Source organism: Podarcis raffonei, chromosome 11, assembly GCF_027172205.1.
Source record: "Podarcis raffonei isolate rPodRaf1 chromosome 11, rPodRaf1.pri, whole genome shotgun sequence".
Taxonomy (NCBI): Eukaryota; Metazoa; Chordata; class Lepidosauria; order Squamata; family Lacertidae; genus Podarcis; species Podarcis raffonei.
Window position 1 is genome coordinate 23887686 of NC_070612.1, and position 15761 is coordinate 23903446.

The 15761-nt window shown below is 47.1% G+C and overlaps 1 protein-coding gene across 4 annotated transcripts in view; it reads left to right on the plus strand.

Moving 5' to 3' along the window:
- Positions 1 to 9412: 9412 nt before the first annotated feature.
- The window catches only part of RAB3C (RAB3C, member RAS oncogene family), a 104971-nt gene continuing 98622 nt past the window's right edge, over positions 9413 to 15761 (plus strand). The window contains exon 1 of one of the 4 annotated variants that reach the window (XM_053408181.1): positions 9413 to 9537. In XM_053408181.1, coding sequence (XP_053264156.1) covers positions 9520 to 9537 — 18 coding nt within the window. In that variant the 5' untranslated portion in view covers positions 9413 to 9519. Of the gene's footprint in view, positions 9538 to 10093; positions 10435 to 14658; positions 14912 to 15761 lie in introns of those variants that run through there. The other 3 variants (XM_053408180.1, XM_053408179.1, XM_053408182.1) reach the window with 3 other exon arrangements.

A 15761-nucleotide genomic window follows, 5' to 3' on the forward strand; every position in this document is an offset into this window, starting at 1 on the left:
TAAGAGAATGCATTTCCTAATTAATTAAAATGGGGTCGAAAAATACATTCGCATATGGCAATCCTCAAAATGCTTACTGGGATGTAAGTCCCCCCTGTCCGCAGCAAGACTTACTTCTGAGTAAACATGCATAGACTTGCACTGGAAAGAGGGTTGGGGGGGGGAGTTAAGCTTTTGCTTTGACATGTGATTCCTTTTCACAGAGTAAACAAGTTAGATAATGAGCTTTGAGCCTGAGTCTACCAGCCTTCCAAACACAGAGTGTTGTTTTTCCCCCTCCTCCTTTTGATGCATGCAGGGATTTCTGTGCAGCCCTTGTGCTAAGCCACTGCAGGAGGTATATGGGTACAGCAAATCCCTTGTGAAACCTCTTGCAAGAGCTTCAAAGGACAATGTAAACAGGAGGAGCTGATAGGGCTGATTCACAGGAGAGATTGCACAATGCTTCACAGAAGAAGGGGGGAGACTATGCATCTTCATCAGGAAAGCAACTGAAGACAGTGTCTGTATTCACGTGAACAGAAGCAAAACATTGCCTGGTACTTTTATTGAGATTCTTTCAGAGGGGACCCTTTACTTCTGTACAGAAGTACTTTGTTGTCAGAGCCTGAGGCAAACTAGATGCACATCGCTAGCCATAGGCCATATTGGCTGGGGGGAGTTTGAGGCCAACATCTGGAGGGCCACAGGTTCCCCACCCCTGTCTTAGTGGGAGCTTTTGTTCTGTGGTAGTTTATTACAGTGACAGAAAAGGATGAGGAGGCTGCAACACCCATTTCCCTGCTCCTTTTTCCTTTTAAAGGAGGCTTGAGCCAAAGACAGCAGGGAAGTTCTGGCAACTTTAGCTTTGCAGAAAGAGGCAGTTTGACAAAAGAAGTGAGTAAATTACAATTTATGGCCTATCTTCACTATCAGAGACAGTATGCCTCTGAATACCAGTTGCTGGAAACCATGAGAAGGGAGAGTGTTTTTGTGCTCATGTCCTGTTTGCTGGTTTCCCTCAGGTATTGTCAGGATGCTGTCAGCGACTCCCGGCTGGTTGTCCAGGAAAGTATAAAAGGTAAAGGTAAAGGTACCCTTGCCCGTACGGGCCAGTCTTGCCAGACTCTAGGGTTGTGCGCCCATCTCACTCAAGAGGCCGGGGGCCAGCGCTGTCCGGAGACACTTCCGGGTCACGTGGCCAGCGTGACAAGCTGCATCTGGCGAGCCAGAGCCGCACACAGAAACGCCGTTTACCTTCCCGCTAGTAAGCGGTCCCTATTTATCTACTTGCACCCGGGGGTGCTTTCGAACTGCTAGGTTGGCAGGCGCTGGGACCGAGCAACAGGAGCGCACCCCGCCGCGGGGATTCGAACCGCCAACATTTTGATCGGCAAGCCCTAGGCACTGAGGCTTTTACCCACAGCGCCACCCGCGTCCCGCCTCCAGGAAAGTATAGAGACAAGGAAAAGTTTCCCACCATCCTTTTTTATTTCAGTCTTTACATAGAGAGGGTATAGAACCCAGCCTTTTGGATAATGGTGTTGTCTCGAGTGAATCTCCACCCCCCATCTCTCCCACTTCCTCACTCATCATTCTCATCATCTCCTCTACGGGTGCTGCTACTTGCCCTCTGTCTTGGAGCTCTTTGCTCTCCTACTTTTAAGGCTCACTGGGTACCAGGAGATGGAGTATCTGGAATGCTTTCTAATGACAACGTGTCAGCTGGGTGTTGTTCCCATGATTTCCCAGCTTTCCCCCTCATCTGCCTCTGAACTGCTACCTCCCTCAAACCCCTGTTGTAAATCTATACTGTCTTTGTCTTCTTCTTCTTCCTCCTCCTCCTCCTCCTCCTCCTCCTCCCTGGAAGGGTCAGGATGGGGAGGAGGTCTTCACCATTCCTCCTCTGCCCAGTCCCTGACATGTACAGTGGTACCTTGGGTTAAGTACTTAATTCGTTCCGGAGGTCCATTCTTAACCTGAAGCACCACTTTAGCTAATGGGGCCTCCAGCTGCCGCTGCGCCACCAGAGCATAATTTCTGTTCTCATCCTGAAGCAAAGTTCTTAACCCAAGGTACTATTTCTGGGTTAGCAGAGTCTGTAACCTGAAACGTATGTAACCCGAGGTACCACTGTATATGGTTGGCCACTGTGAGAACAGGATGTTGGACTAGATGGGCCACTGGCCTGATCCAGCAGTCTCTTTTTATGTTCTTATGTAGACAGTGTGTTTAGAAAGAGCATTGGACAGAAGACAGCAGGGAAGACCTCAGTCAGAGCCCAGCCAAGTTGAATAGACAATACTTGGATAGCTAGACAAATAGTCTGAAACTACTCTAAGGCAGCTTCCAGTGTCTTCCAAGATAGGGCAGACAGCAGTGGTGGACTTGGGTACTATGGTGCCCTGTGCAAGGCCAAAATTTGGTGCCTTACCCAAAGGCAGGTAAGGAGGTACCCAACTTTGAGAAGGTGGCGCAGGGGCCCTGGCAGGGTCCTAGAGCCCTCCCACCTCCTTCCGAAAACTGGGAAAGTGCTAACTTGGCTTTGAGACTGTGCCCCCTCAGCTCAGTGTGTGTGCTGCACAGCCATAAATCCACCACTGGCAGAGAGTCTCAAGTGAAGAGCAATTCCTGTCATTCATGCAATTTGATGGAATTATTCTTGGCTGCTGTAAGGAGGGACATGCACCATGAGAACAAGGTTTACCCTGTTTGGGTGATTTCAACAGCAGCTTGATCTGCAGGTAATAACACTGACCTCCATGCAGCAAAACAAAAAAACCCCAAGCTTTGCCTGCTCATTTCTACAGATACAGCTCCTCTTGAAGGCTCAGGAGTAGACTAGGCCATTTCTGCTGGCCAGTTGGCAAACCGCACCTAAGAAGCTCAAAAATGGGCATCGTTTAGCTTTAAAGAAATCCACCACAGTGGCAAAGTAAAAGACAATATCGAACAGCCACCATCCCCACCACACTGGGCGGTCATGGCAGATCATTACATATGGTTAGACTGGGTGAATTTCTAGCATGGTGACCTAGTAGCCATGGCAACCACAGTGCTGTGACGATAGGTTCTTTGAATGCTTTTCCCAGTCAGAAACAGGATGCTGATAATTTACATTATTCTGCCGTGTCCCTGTTCACAGAGATACGGAATCCAAGGGAAAAGCTACGCGAAGTCCCTGTTCCCTGAGCTGCGCACAGCGCACTGCAGATGGCAGGTAGAATAGCTTGACTGACAGATACAGAGACACTCAGGTGCATCTTGCCTGCAAAGCAGCTACTTGTCTAGCATTGGGGAGGGGCAGAGGAGGGCCCCAAGTATCGATGGGATTGAAATATTTTATACCATCCTCCCGCTAAAACAGAGACAGGGAACCTTTCCAGCCCAAGAGCCACCTTCCAGGGGCCGCATACAATGGTGGGTGTCGCCATGGGTAAAAGTGGGCAGAGTTCAGAGGACCAGAGAGAGAATGGTCCAGAGAGCCACATTTGTTGATGTTTATGGTCTTTCATAGGGACACAGGTGGCGCTGTGAGTTAAACCACAGAGCCTAGGACTTGCCAATCAGAAGGTCGTCGGTTCGAATCCCCGCAATGGGGTGAGCTCCCGTTGCTCGGTCCCAGCTCCTGCCAACCTAGCAGTTCGAAAGCACATCAAAGTGCAAGTAGATAAATAGGTACCGCTTTGGTGGGGAGGTAAACGGCGCTTCCGTGTGCTGCTCTGGTTCGCCAGAAGCTGCTTAGTCATGCTGGCCACATGAGCTGGAAGCTGTACGCCGGCTCCCTTGGCCATTAAAGCGAGATGAGCGTTGCAACCCCAGAGTCGGTCACGACTGGACCTAATGGTCCGGGGTCCCTTTACCTTTATGGTCTTTCATGCCCAGGTGACTTTGAGCGACAGGCCCAGGCAATCATAGGATGGGCCCCGTACTGTAAGAAAGGGATCTTGACACCTTGAAGAAGTTGGGAGATGAGCCTGTCAAGGTGTGAGCTACCTCCAGAGCTTCCCCGTCTCCCCTACAAGATGGCAAATCTTCCCTCAGCTTGTGCAGTAGGGAGGGGGCTTAGCTGATCTACGTTGGCTGTCCGCCTCTAGGGAATGAAGGCTGAGATGGGCTGCCTGTCACAGCTTACAGGAACAAATAGAAAATGAAATTCAATTGTAGAAAGTGTTTCATAATAAATTCAATATTCTCTCCAGTAATCTGACTGGTTTTGTTTAAAACTTAAAGCTAGGACCATTGTCAGAGAGGAAATTCCTTGCAATGATTTTGTCAGTTGAATATCCCCATGGAAATTTACCTGGAAAATAATTTTGACAGGGTACAATCAATCTTTGTTCCATCCGGTTTCTTTTGTGAACAAATATATAATAGAGACTGTGATCAGAACAAACTGTCTTACAGGTCATTTGTGTTTGATCGAAATCAACACAGACGTTAAGTAATGGCTTCTATCTAACCATCCTTTGATATAACAATATGGGTTTTCCATGTCATTGAAAGCTTGTTTTCAATTTGTATCGCTGCCTATTGCAGGAATTATAGATGGCATTTGCTCTCCTTTTGCATTAAATGGCTGAAAGACAAAGTGGCTCATTCAAAAAGAGGCATAAATCAGATGCGCAAAAATAGATGAATGCAGAGTACTCTTGATATAACACTTCACCCCAATTTACATATTAATGCACTGCAAGGTCTCTGGCAGGCTAAAAGATTATTTCAACACAATCATAGAGCCTTTGGGTAAAATTTTCCTGATTAGCCTGTTTGGAGGCCACATATACTCAACCCACCCTAGTCAAACCATTTATCTAGGTACATTTGGGCCTAAATGAAGAAATAGCATTTGGTGCACTTTTTGTACAGGTAAGGCGGCATTCAGGTATGTGACCGCATCATTTATACTCCTAGTCTGCACCACTTCAAACTGCAGCGTTCTAGCCTACTCTTCTCTCTCATGTACTCTGGGCGTGGTACATCACATTTCACCATCAGAAGTAAAATAGGGAGGTGCTGCCTTGCCGCTGAAGCAGCCCCTGCCCCCCAAAGCCTCTTACCTGGGTTGTGTGGTCACGCCCACAGAGTGCACAAGATCTTGTGAGATTTCAGCAAGATCACATGAGATATTGAAGAAGAAGAAGAAGAAGAAGAAGAGGAGGAGGAGGAGGAGGAGGAGTTTGGATTTGATATCCCGCCTTTCACTCCCTTTAAGGAGTCTCAAAGCGGCTAACATTCTCCTTTCCCTTCCTCCCCAGCAACAAACACTGTGAGGTGAGTGGGGCTGAGAGACTTCAAAGAAGTGTGACTGGCCCAAGGTCACCCAGCAGCTGCATGTGGAAGAGTGGAGACGCGAACCCAGTTCCCCAGATTACGAGACTACCGCTCTTAACCACTACACCACACTGGCTCTCATATTGCTGGAAGCCGTTGCCACCACCACTTTTCTGCCAGCAGAGGAGGCAGCAGGGTGGGTGGGTCGCCTGTAGAGGTTCCTCCTCTTGGGGCTTCCACCCCTCGAGGCACCTGTCTCAGCCCTGCATGTTCTAGTTTTGTAAGTGCAGCGATTTCCTTTCTCCCCGGTGGGGAAGCATTGCCACATGTGACCTTCCACCTATAGTCCAAAGTGTTACAGCCAGTTGCAGAACAGAGCTGCCACCTTACTTCCTGCTTCGATGAGCCAGGATTATAAGGAACACCTACTAGGATTTATGTGTTGATCTTGAGAATAGATGGCCAGATAAGAATGACTCTTACGTGTTGATGTAATGTGAACAATGGGTTAAATTACACAGTGCTTGGTCTATCAAAATGAAGATTTATGCCCTCAATACCTTTTCATACTTTCCCCCAGCCCCATGCCCCTTAAACAGTCCCCAAATGCAGTTCTTTGAACAATATGAAGGCAAGGCATTTCAACATGGCGCTAGAAGAAAACATTTTGCTTGCTCTCAAAGCCTTGTGCTCTAGGCTCATAGTCTTGGTCTCTAGCAAATCCCAGCTGTCATCTTTCAAGCTATTTTCCATGTCATTGCTGCAGATAATAACACACTGATAGAGTGTCATCTGAACGGGGGTAAAAAAAGAAGAAGCCGTATGATGGTCTTGTCAACAACTAAAACCTTTTAGTTTTGTTCCCTGAGGGAAATGCAATTTAAGCTAGGGAGTAAAAGGGGAGGGGAATTGCAGTGAGGCTGTCACAAGTAACACACTGGTTTCTGTGCACAGAAGAACACAAGGCAGACATCACAACATCTATCTATTTCTGACATTTGCAGCCTATTCTGGCACCCTTTTCCAGGGTAGTGGACTGGAAGGAGCTGCTCTGGTAGAGCCTGGAGTGATTCCAGAATTAACATCTGGTACTTGTGGGGTGACTTTTCATCCTGTGAAAAACATCTTCCTTGCAAAAAAAAAAAATTGCCTCGGAGTGGGTTAGCTATCTCACATAGCTCTTCGAAGATGAGCCCATGAGCAGAATGGAAGTAGCACATGGAAGCTGTGACAAAATGCTGAAGTCTGGATCAGACCAAAGGCCCACCTAGTGTATATCTCCTTCTCACATGGCCAACCAGTTGCCAATCGGAAGCCTGCAAGCACAATAACACTCTCCCCATGTGATTCTCTAACAGCCTCATCCTCCATGATTTTAGCTAAGCTGCTTTTTTGGTGGTGAAATATACTCTGAGTTGAGAGCGGATTTCATGCTCTTTATTCAGCTCATAGTGGTGAGGAGGAAATGGAAGTTCCCCCACAATATCTGCTTTATATACATTATTTACACAATGGGCTACACGTGATTGGCTAGTTCCAGGATTCTCCTATAGGCCAATCAGGTTGTGGATTCACTTCCACCTGGAGCTGGATTGGGTGGCTCCTGCAGACCAATCATACTGCTGCATTGTTCTAGGACCAATCAGACTGCTGCATTTTGGATCCTATTACACTCAGTACATAACAGGTGGCTATCATTATGTCTTGTGCAAACAAATCCCAGAGTTTAACTGTGTTCTGTGTGAGGAAGTCCTTCCTTTAATCTCTCCCCAATCACCCACCACTAAGCTTTGTTGCACGACCCTGGGTTCCATTTTCTCCATGCTCTGCATGATTCCCACCCCTAACGGTCCAATTTGGGTTTAAACCTCTCCATGTAGACCAGCAGCATGGAGATGCCAGTTTCCACCTCCCTGCTCATCAGATTGATCATTTGATGAGCCAGGGTAGGGACAATAACTCAATATGCATGGATCAGCTGAGTAGGGGGGCATGAGAGCCACACACTCATCCCTGGCATGTGGACCCTGAATAATTAAAAGCCCCCCCCCCCAAAAAAGACTAACAACCTGTTCCAAAGCAGATTGGCACAGAGCAACTTGAGTTTGTCATTAGAAGAAATGGCTGTCACACCACTGGTCCATATCACCTGCTAGCACCAATCGTAAAGGATCTCCAGAATTTCTTACGCAGATGGTTCTCCCCTCCCCTTTTGTGCTGCTTGGCTGGCTCATAACTATCAGAAAGCATGATATCACAGTTTTGAGAGCACCAGCTTTAGAAATGACAAAGCAGAGCCCCATTAAAGAGGAACTCGTTTTTAAAAATGCGGCACACCCACCCATGATGGGAAAGGAAGACGGCCTAGTGCCAGGTGACATTCCTGTTCTAGCTTCAGTTTCTCTTCTCTTGCACCATAGCTTGCATGCATACGAGAAGAATTGCTGCCTATTTTACACAGAACTTGTTTTTTCTATGCCAGTGTTGACCAGTATATATACCTGTGCCCCTGCCTGTATCTTTCACTCACACACTTTTCTCTATGCCATCTCTACCCCCAACGCATTCAGCATACAAAGAGTGAGTGGCAGGTGAGCATCCTTCAACAAACAGTGAACATACGCTAGGACATATGCTAGGGATCTGAAGTCAATCAAGTCTAAATAGGTGCATTATCATCATCATCATCATTATTAAATATATCAAAGGAAGGTGGAAGAAAAATGATGGGGACAATAAAATAAAAAGAATCTAAATAATACTAATAACAACAAAAATACCCACTATCAGTTCATATTACAGATACAGTAACCATCAATGCATACCTCTTGTTAACCAGATAAAGAGATATAAGCCCTCCAGCTGTCTAGATAGGTAAAGGTAAAGGGACCCCTGACCATTAGGTCCCGTCGTGACCAACTCTGGGGTTGCGGCGTTCATCTCACTTTATTGGCCGAGGGAGCCGGCATACAGCTTCCGGGTCATGTGGCCAGCATGACTAAGCCACTTCTGGCGAACCAGAGCAGTGCACAGAAACACCGTTTACCTTCCCACTGGTAAAAGGTAAAGGTAAAGGTACCCCTGCCCGTACGGGCCAGTCTTGACAGACTCTGGGGTTGTGCGCCCATCTCACTCAAGAGGCCGGGGGCCAGCGCTGTCCGGAGACACTTCCGGGTCACGTGGCCAGCGTGACATCGCTGCTCTGGTGAGCCAGAGCCACACACGGAAACGCCGTTTACCTTCCCGCTAGTAAGCGGTCCCTATTTATCTACTTGCACCCGGGGGTGCTTTCGAACTGCTAGGTTGGCAGGCGCTGGGACCGAACAACGGGAGCGCACCCCGCCGCGGGGATTCGAACCGCCCACCTTTCGATCGGCAAGCCCTAGGCGCTGAGGCTTTTACCCACAGCGCCACCCACGTCCCTTTTCCACTGGAGCGGTACCTTCCCACTGGAGCGGTACCTATTTATCGACTTGCACTTTGACAAGCTTTTGAACTGCTAGGTTGGCAGGAGCAGGGACCAAACAACGGGAGCTCACCCCGTCGTGTGGATTCGAACCGCCGACCTTCTGATTGGCAAGTCCTAGGCTCTGTGGTTTAACCCACGGCGCCACGCGCATCCCTGTCTAGATAGATATCAACCACAAAAATGTTTTCAACGTGGAGTATAGAATAATAGAATTGTAGGGTTGGAAGGTCCCCAAGGGTCATCTAGTCCAACCCCCTACAATGTAGGTATACAAATGCCTGAAGTCTTCCTACTGCTTTTAACGGGTCACAGAAACACCCACCCACGAGACTGACTTCCGAGCCTGCTTTGCAACCAGATCAGCCAGAGACGAGCTTAATTAATTCTCCAGCCTCGTCTCTGCTGCACTGCTTTGTTTTGCTAGGCATTTTATATAACTTGGTTGCTTCTGCCACACACACACGCCCCACTCCTCCCTCGGCTTCCTTCACCTGCTGTTCTTCTGGATCAGAGTTAATTAATGCGAAATTTCCAAAAGTGCCCAAAGGGAGGCTCAGGCGGATCGCGCGCGCGCGTTAATAGCGCTGCTAGGAAACTCAGCTCTGCGTTTGGCATCGCTTAATAACGCTTCCTCCACCTGCCGGGCGGTGGGGCGGGGGAAGAAGGCAAAGCAAGCGCGCTCTCCGACGCCACCAGCCATCTCAGGGGCCGTCGCTTCCCCCACGAGGGTCTCCCTCTCCCGCTCTCTCTGTGTGGACGTGGCTCTTTCTCCGGCTGGTACCCTGGGCGAGATCTCGATGGAAATCTACGGCAAGGTAAGAGCGCTGTGGGCTCCTCCACGCCCCTCTTTTCAAATACTTCATTGAAAGCAGCTGATGAGCTTCTCCGCCGCTAACGAAAAGGACCCGCCAGTATGGAGTCCAAAGCAAAACACCCAACGGGCCTGATCTCTCGCTCTCTCTGCCGTCCTAGCAAATGAGTTCCAAGCGCGACGCCAGAAAATATATATATATATATAGCAAACATCTTGGAAGCTGCCCGCTTCCCTTTTCTTTGAGAAACAGTAGTTAAAACAAGGGAAAGGTGGCTTTAAATGGGCGAGGCGGGCTTTGCATTTTCTCTTCCCTCTGTTTGCGGGGTGGGAATTGCATTTCTTGCCTATTTGCCTTCTCTGGGTTCTCCTAGCATCGCCTAGAGAAAGCGCAGAAACTTTCGCCCAACAGCGCGCAAACTCGCGGCCGCAGAGCTACCCTCCCCCCCCTGCGCCCCGTTTCCATGGAGCCGCCTCCTCGAGGGAGGGGGTGGAGCTCCGGGCGGCGGAAGCGAGGGTCCCTGGGACTTGTGGTCCTGGCTCCCTTCGCTTTCCATTGGACCCGGGCCTGGGACGCGCGGCTGCTCGCACTACAGCTCCCACCGGCCGCCGCGAGGGGCGCTGGGCCAAGGCGCGGCAGGGGAGGCCGGGTGGACAGCTCCGCGGTGCTGAATTGTCTGCTGGGCTGCGAGGCGAGCGTGTTGTTGTTGCTGCTGCTGACGCGCCGGGCGCGTGTGTCTCTCTGTGCTTGTGTGCGTGGCGTGTAGACGGGGTTGGCCACGACTGCTGCTGCTTCGTCTGCTGCTGCTGCTGCTTCTCCCGCTTGCCTGTGAGACCCCAGTGGCCGAGGGGAAAGGACAGGGCGCGCGGCTGAACCATGAGGCACGAAGCTCCTGTGCAGGTGAGTGACAACAGACCGAAGGGGAGCCGCGAGCAAGCCTGGCCGAACTCTGCGCGCGCGCTCAGGGGAAGGGTAGTGGCTACCGAGGCGGGGGGGGGGGGTTGAGATGGCGGGTACGCGCACGAGAGACAGGCAGAGCGCGCGCCCCTCTCCTAAAGTCACTCGGTTGTTGTGCGATCGCTGCTGGTCATCTTTAAATGGGTTGTTGTTTCTTTCGAAGAGGGAGGGGTGCTGCACTAGGCACAGATTGTCATATGTTGTTATTTAACACACTCTCAGACACACACCCCAAAATAAATCTCTGGTCACACGGATCTTGGTTGTTCCTTCACTGGGCAGGGAGGAAAGGCGAGGCGTCAACTCAAGCATCGCTTACTGAGTGAATCCAAGCCAGCTAGCAAACGCCTTTCCCCTGACAACACCATTTCTTCTTCCAAGAGGGTGAGTGTTAACGATCCAGGGCGACAGCAGAGCACACAGAGCATGTTAAGGATTGCAGCCTTAATGTTGGAGGTATCCTGAAAAGAAGCGAAGCAGCAGCAACCCAACATAAGCCCATTCCCCCCCCCCCGGTATTAGCATAATAGCACCGGGGGGAATGGGTTTCTGTTACTGCAGTTTTGTATGATGGGTTATTTTTTTAAGAGCGCACTAAATCTCCAGCATTAGGAATGCAATCCTAAACACATTTACTAGGGAGTAATCCTTACTCTCCCCACACACTGAGCATAGCAGGACTTACTCATGAGTAAAGATACACAGGTTTGTTCTTTGTGCTAGCTAACAGTGCAGTCCTGTGCAGGTTTACTCAAAAGTTAGGTATCCAATTGAAGCCTTAATGTTAGATCTTCTCTTAAGTTGCTTAGGGTGATGTGATATATATTTTGCCTGAGGGATCATGTAAACCTGTGATCCCTAAATTCTTTTGCATAGTGTAAGTTTTGAAAGCAATGAGTCTCTGATCATAGGCACATCAAGGTAAGAAAATAGTAGCAATAATCATAAGTTAATATGTAATGAGTCTTAGAAGGGGAAAATAGCAGTTATGGGAATATTGTCATTCTGGAACAAAGAATGATATGTAGCTCAGAAGAAACTGAGAGTATCACTCTTGAAGATGCTTTTATGTGGAAGCTCTTACTATCCAGACTGAAGAAACAAAATAAAGTCCAGGTGTTTGTAATGTACAAAGGTATGCATTTTTTATCAAGTCACAATAATTTACTCCCATTTGTTGGGTTATACTAAATGACCATTATTACAACTGTCATTTGAATGGCAACTCTACAATACTCACACTGATAAACATCCATCATTTTGGTATTAGAAATTTGGCCACCAAATCTTTACACTTTCATTCTGAACTGTTGGGTTTTTACAATACATTGATTTAGCAAGTGTGTTTCCCCCTTCTGTAATGCAGGTTTTAACATTTACTCTTTCCAATTGCAAAAAAAGGTGAAATCTTAAAAAAAATATATATCAAAATCTCAGTGTTCCCTTATACAGCACCTCTGTAAGTGGTTGGGCGTGCTTGATTATGAAAGGTGAATAACCATCTCGTCCGAATCACTAGCCCATATTATGCTACATGCTGACATCCCATTATCTCTGCTATATCATTGTATTTTAAACATTTCATCCTGTGTCCTGACAAAACTAGAAACCTTGCTTATTTGTTGAAAGAGTAAAGATGTTTTTAATCAGAATTAAAGGTGAGTTTGCTGCAGGATTAGTTACGCAGGTTTTGTCTATTGAGAAAACTTACTTAGGAATAAGACTCGATGAACTCAGTTGGACTTATTTTGGGAACCAGGCATAGGATAGGGCAGCAGGACTGCAACCATACACTGTTACTTGAATGTAGGTCATATTGAATTCAACTGAACTTACTTCTGAGTAACAAAGTATAAGATTGGGCTGCGTAGGTTTGTACAAACAGAACTGTGGTTGTAAGGTAGTACAGATAAAAAAAATTGGGCTGAAATATTTAATTTTGCATTCCCTTATCATCTATTCTGTTTGGATATTATGTATGGATGTTATAATCTTAATCTGACATTTCAAGATGGAAAGATCTGCTTTGCCCCCCCCTTCCCTAAGCAGCAAAAGATATATGTAAAGGTAGCAGCAAAGCTGTCAAAAACAAAGCTGTGAGGGGCGGCAGCATTGAGGTGGACTAATAATGTATTTTTTTCCATGTCTCTTCCATAATTATAATTACAGAGCATCAAGGATTCTCTGAGATATGAAAATGCAATCAAGCAGAGTACTTCAGATTAGCATTTAAAGTCCACAAATAAAAATGCTTCCTCCCCCCCTCCCTCCTGCTGAATATGTCTAGAATAATTCTGAATAAACCTTTAAGCAATTCCAGGTTCCATTCTTTTGTTCTCTGGTGGTTTGGAAGTTTCTGATGGATTTTCTTTTCTGACTGAGTGTTGCAGACTTTGCAGAAGAGGCTGTAGGATTAGTTAAACTAGTTATCTCCTTAGACTCATTTTAATTTGTTAGTGAAAAGAAGCTTTGACTGTGGGATCCTATGCGTGTCTACTCAGATATAAGCACAATTTATTTCACTGGGGCTTATTTCCAGGTAAGTGAGTATAAGACTGCAACCTTAGTTGCCTACTATCCCTGCCCCCCCAAAATGCTTTTTGTTACAGAGACAATCAATTCTCTGTTCCATAGATGTATATGGCTTGTGGAATTAAATTGAAAATACCTGTTTATATCATTTATACCCCACCTTTCCTTCAAGAAGCTCAGGGTGGCATCTTTCCTCTCCTGCGTTTTATCCTCTCAAGAATCCTGTGATGTAAGAGACTGAGTGTGAGTGACTGGCCCAAGGTCACCCAGTAAGCTTTGTGGCTCAGTGGGGATTTGAACCCAGGCCTTCCAGTTCCTAGCCTCACACTCTAACCACTACACTACAGTGGATTTCACAACCAATGTACATGCTAGTGGATTTGAGGTACTTCCACACATCACATTCCCAATTCACGCAGTTAGTGTTAAACACCTGCCAAAGCAGTGCAGTCAGATGGGGAAAGCCAATGTCAGGAAGTGCCCAAATCCCAAAGATTGGCTGGGTTCTATTTCCCATCGTTTCAGATTCCTGCACTTCTGGCCTTATTAGCTGACTCAGACTGCACTGATCCTTTGCCTGCCCTCGTTTTCTCTGGAAGCAACATTTCCTTTCTTTTCCTCAGCAGAAGGAATTTTACCCCACCCTTTGATTGCACACACATCACTCAGGGTGGCTTGCGGCAATTAAATTTGCAATAAAACAACCACGTCAAACAAAATTCTATAAAGGGAGGCATAACAGATGAATACAGTATTCTGCACAGCAAGGCAAACGCCTGCCAGAATAATAATAAAAAGCCTATTTGCTATTTGGCAGAAGGCAACAAACTACTTCAGCTTCATGGGACAAGTATGCCACAATTTAGGTGTGGCCACTGAGAAAGCCCTTTCGCTTGTCTCGGCAATGTGTCACCATAGGTAGGACACGACATGGGCTGTTCACAGCACCTGGGAATCTTAGAGATAGAAAACAATCTGTCTTAGGTCACAACCACACCATACATTTAATACACTGTTATACCACTTTAGCAGTCATGGTTTCCCCCAAAGAATCCCAGGAACCCAGGATGCTGAGTTGCAGTTCTCAGAGTGGTTGAACAGCCAATATTTATTTTCAGGGAACTCAGGGAATTGTAGTTCTGTAAGGGGAATCTCCTAACAATTCTCAGTACCTACAGTTCCCAGGATGCTTTGGGAGAAGCCATAACTGAGAAAGTGATATCATTGTGCTTTAAATGAAAAGTGAGGATATGATCTTATTTTCCCAGGACATTTCTTCACTGGTTGATGACAGGCCTATTTACATATGCATGTGTTTACTGGGCTTGACAACTTTCAGATGAACATGTGAGTTTCCTTCATGGAAACCATTGTGTGTGGGACAGAGCAGCTCCTTCTGTAGTGTTTGATGTGTGACAGTCCATTTGCACCATCGATGGTAAGTTGAGCTTAGGATTTCTACCCCACCCCCTTGTGCCCATCCGATGCCCAGAAAAGGGGCAGGGTGAGTCATCATTCAGAAATAGATTGCTCATTTACTGGGAGCTGAAATGTGGTGGCTGGAATCCAAGTGATGGTAGTTGGTAGAAAGAACCATCTGTGATGTCATAAAAGAATCCCTGGAATCAGAAAAGATTCCCTCATCTTAACTGCTCTCACATAACCAAGTTTACCTAGAGGGTAGTTGGGGCTTCTTTCTTTGGAGATGAAACATCTGACATGGACCCTGCACACATTAAAATCCAGAGGAGGGGGAAAAACTGAATCCAACAGAGCCATCACTAATGGTGTGATACAGAGCATATACTCTTTCTTATTTGTGGCATCCAAAAGACTGAGTCAACATTTCCATCCAGCTATCCACCGTGATCCCAAGATGACTTTCCCGGTCAGTCACTACCAATTCAGACCTGATTAGTGCAAATGTGATTAGGATTCCTCACCCCCAAAGTGCATCCCTTTCAATTTGCTGACATTGAATCATGTTTTCCATTTTAATGCCCATTCACCAGGCTGGGAGAGTTCTTTTTGCAGCTTTTCACAATTCCTTTTTGTTTTAATCACCCTGAACAATTTGATATTATCAGCAAACTTGGCCCCCACACTGTTCACTCCTAGCTCCAGGCCATTTGAGAACAAGTTAAAAAGTGTTTGTCCCAATGCAGATCTTTGGCAAACCCCTTTAATACATCCCGGCATTGCTAGAACTATCCGTTTCTTCCTACTATGCTGCCTATTTTTTACCAGGTTACTGACCTTGTTTTCTTATCTCATGACTGCTAAGCTTATGAGTCTTTGGTGACTGACTTTTTCAAAAGCTTTCTGAAAATCTAAGTACACAACAGCTTATCCACATACTTAATGACATTGTTAAAGGACTCTTAAAAGGTTATTAGCTATGACTTACCTTTGCAGGGACGCGGGTGGCGCTGTGGGTTAAACCACAGAGCCTAGGACTTGCCGATCAGAAGGTTGGTGGTTCGAATCCCCACGATGGGGTGAGCTCCCATTGCTCGGTCCCTGTTCCTGCCAACCTAGCAGTTCGAAAGCTCGTCAAGGTGCAAGTAGATAAATAGGTACTGCTCCAGCGGGAAAGTAAACAGTGTTTCCATGCGCTGCTCTACTTCGCCAGAAGCGGCTCAGTCATGCTGGCCACATGACCCGGAAGCTGTACGCCTGCTCCCTCGGCCAATAAAGCGAGATGAGCGCCGCAACCCCAAAGTCGGCCATGACTGGAC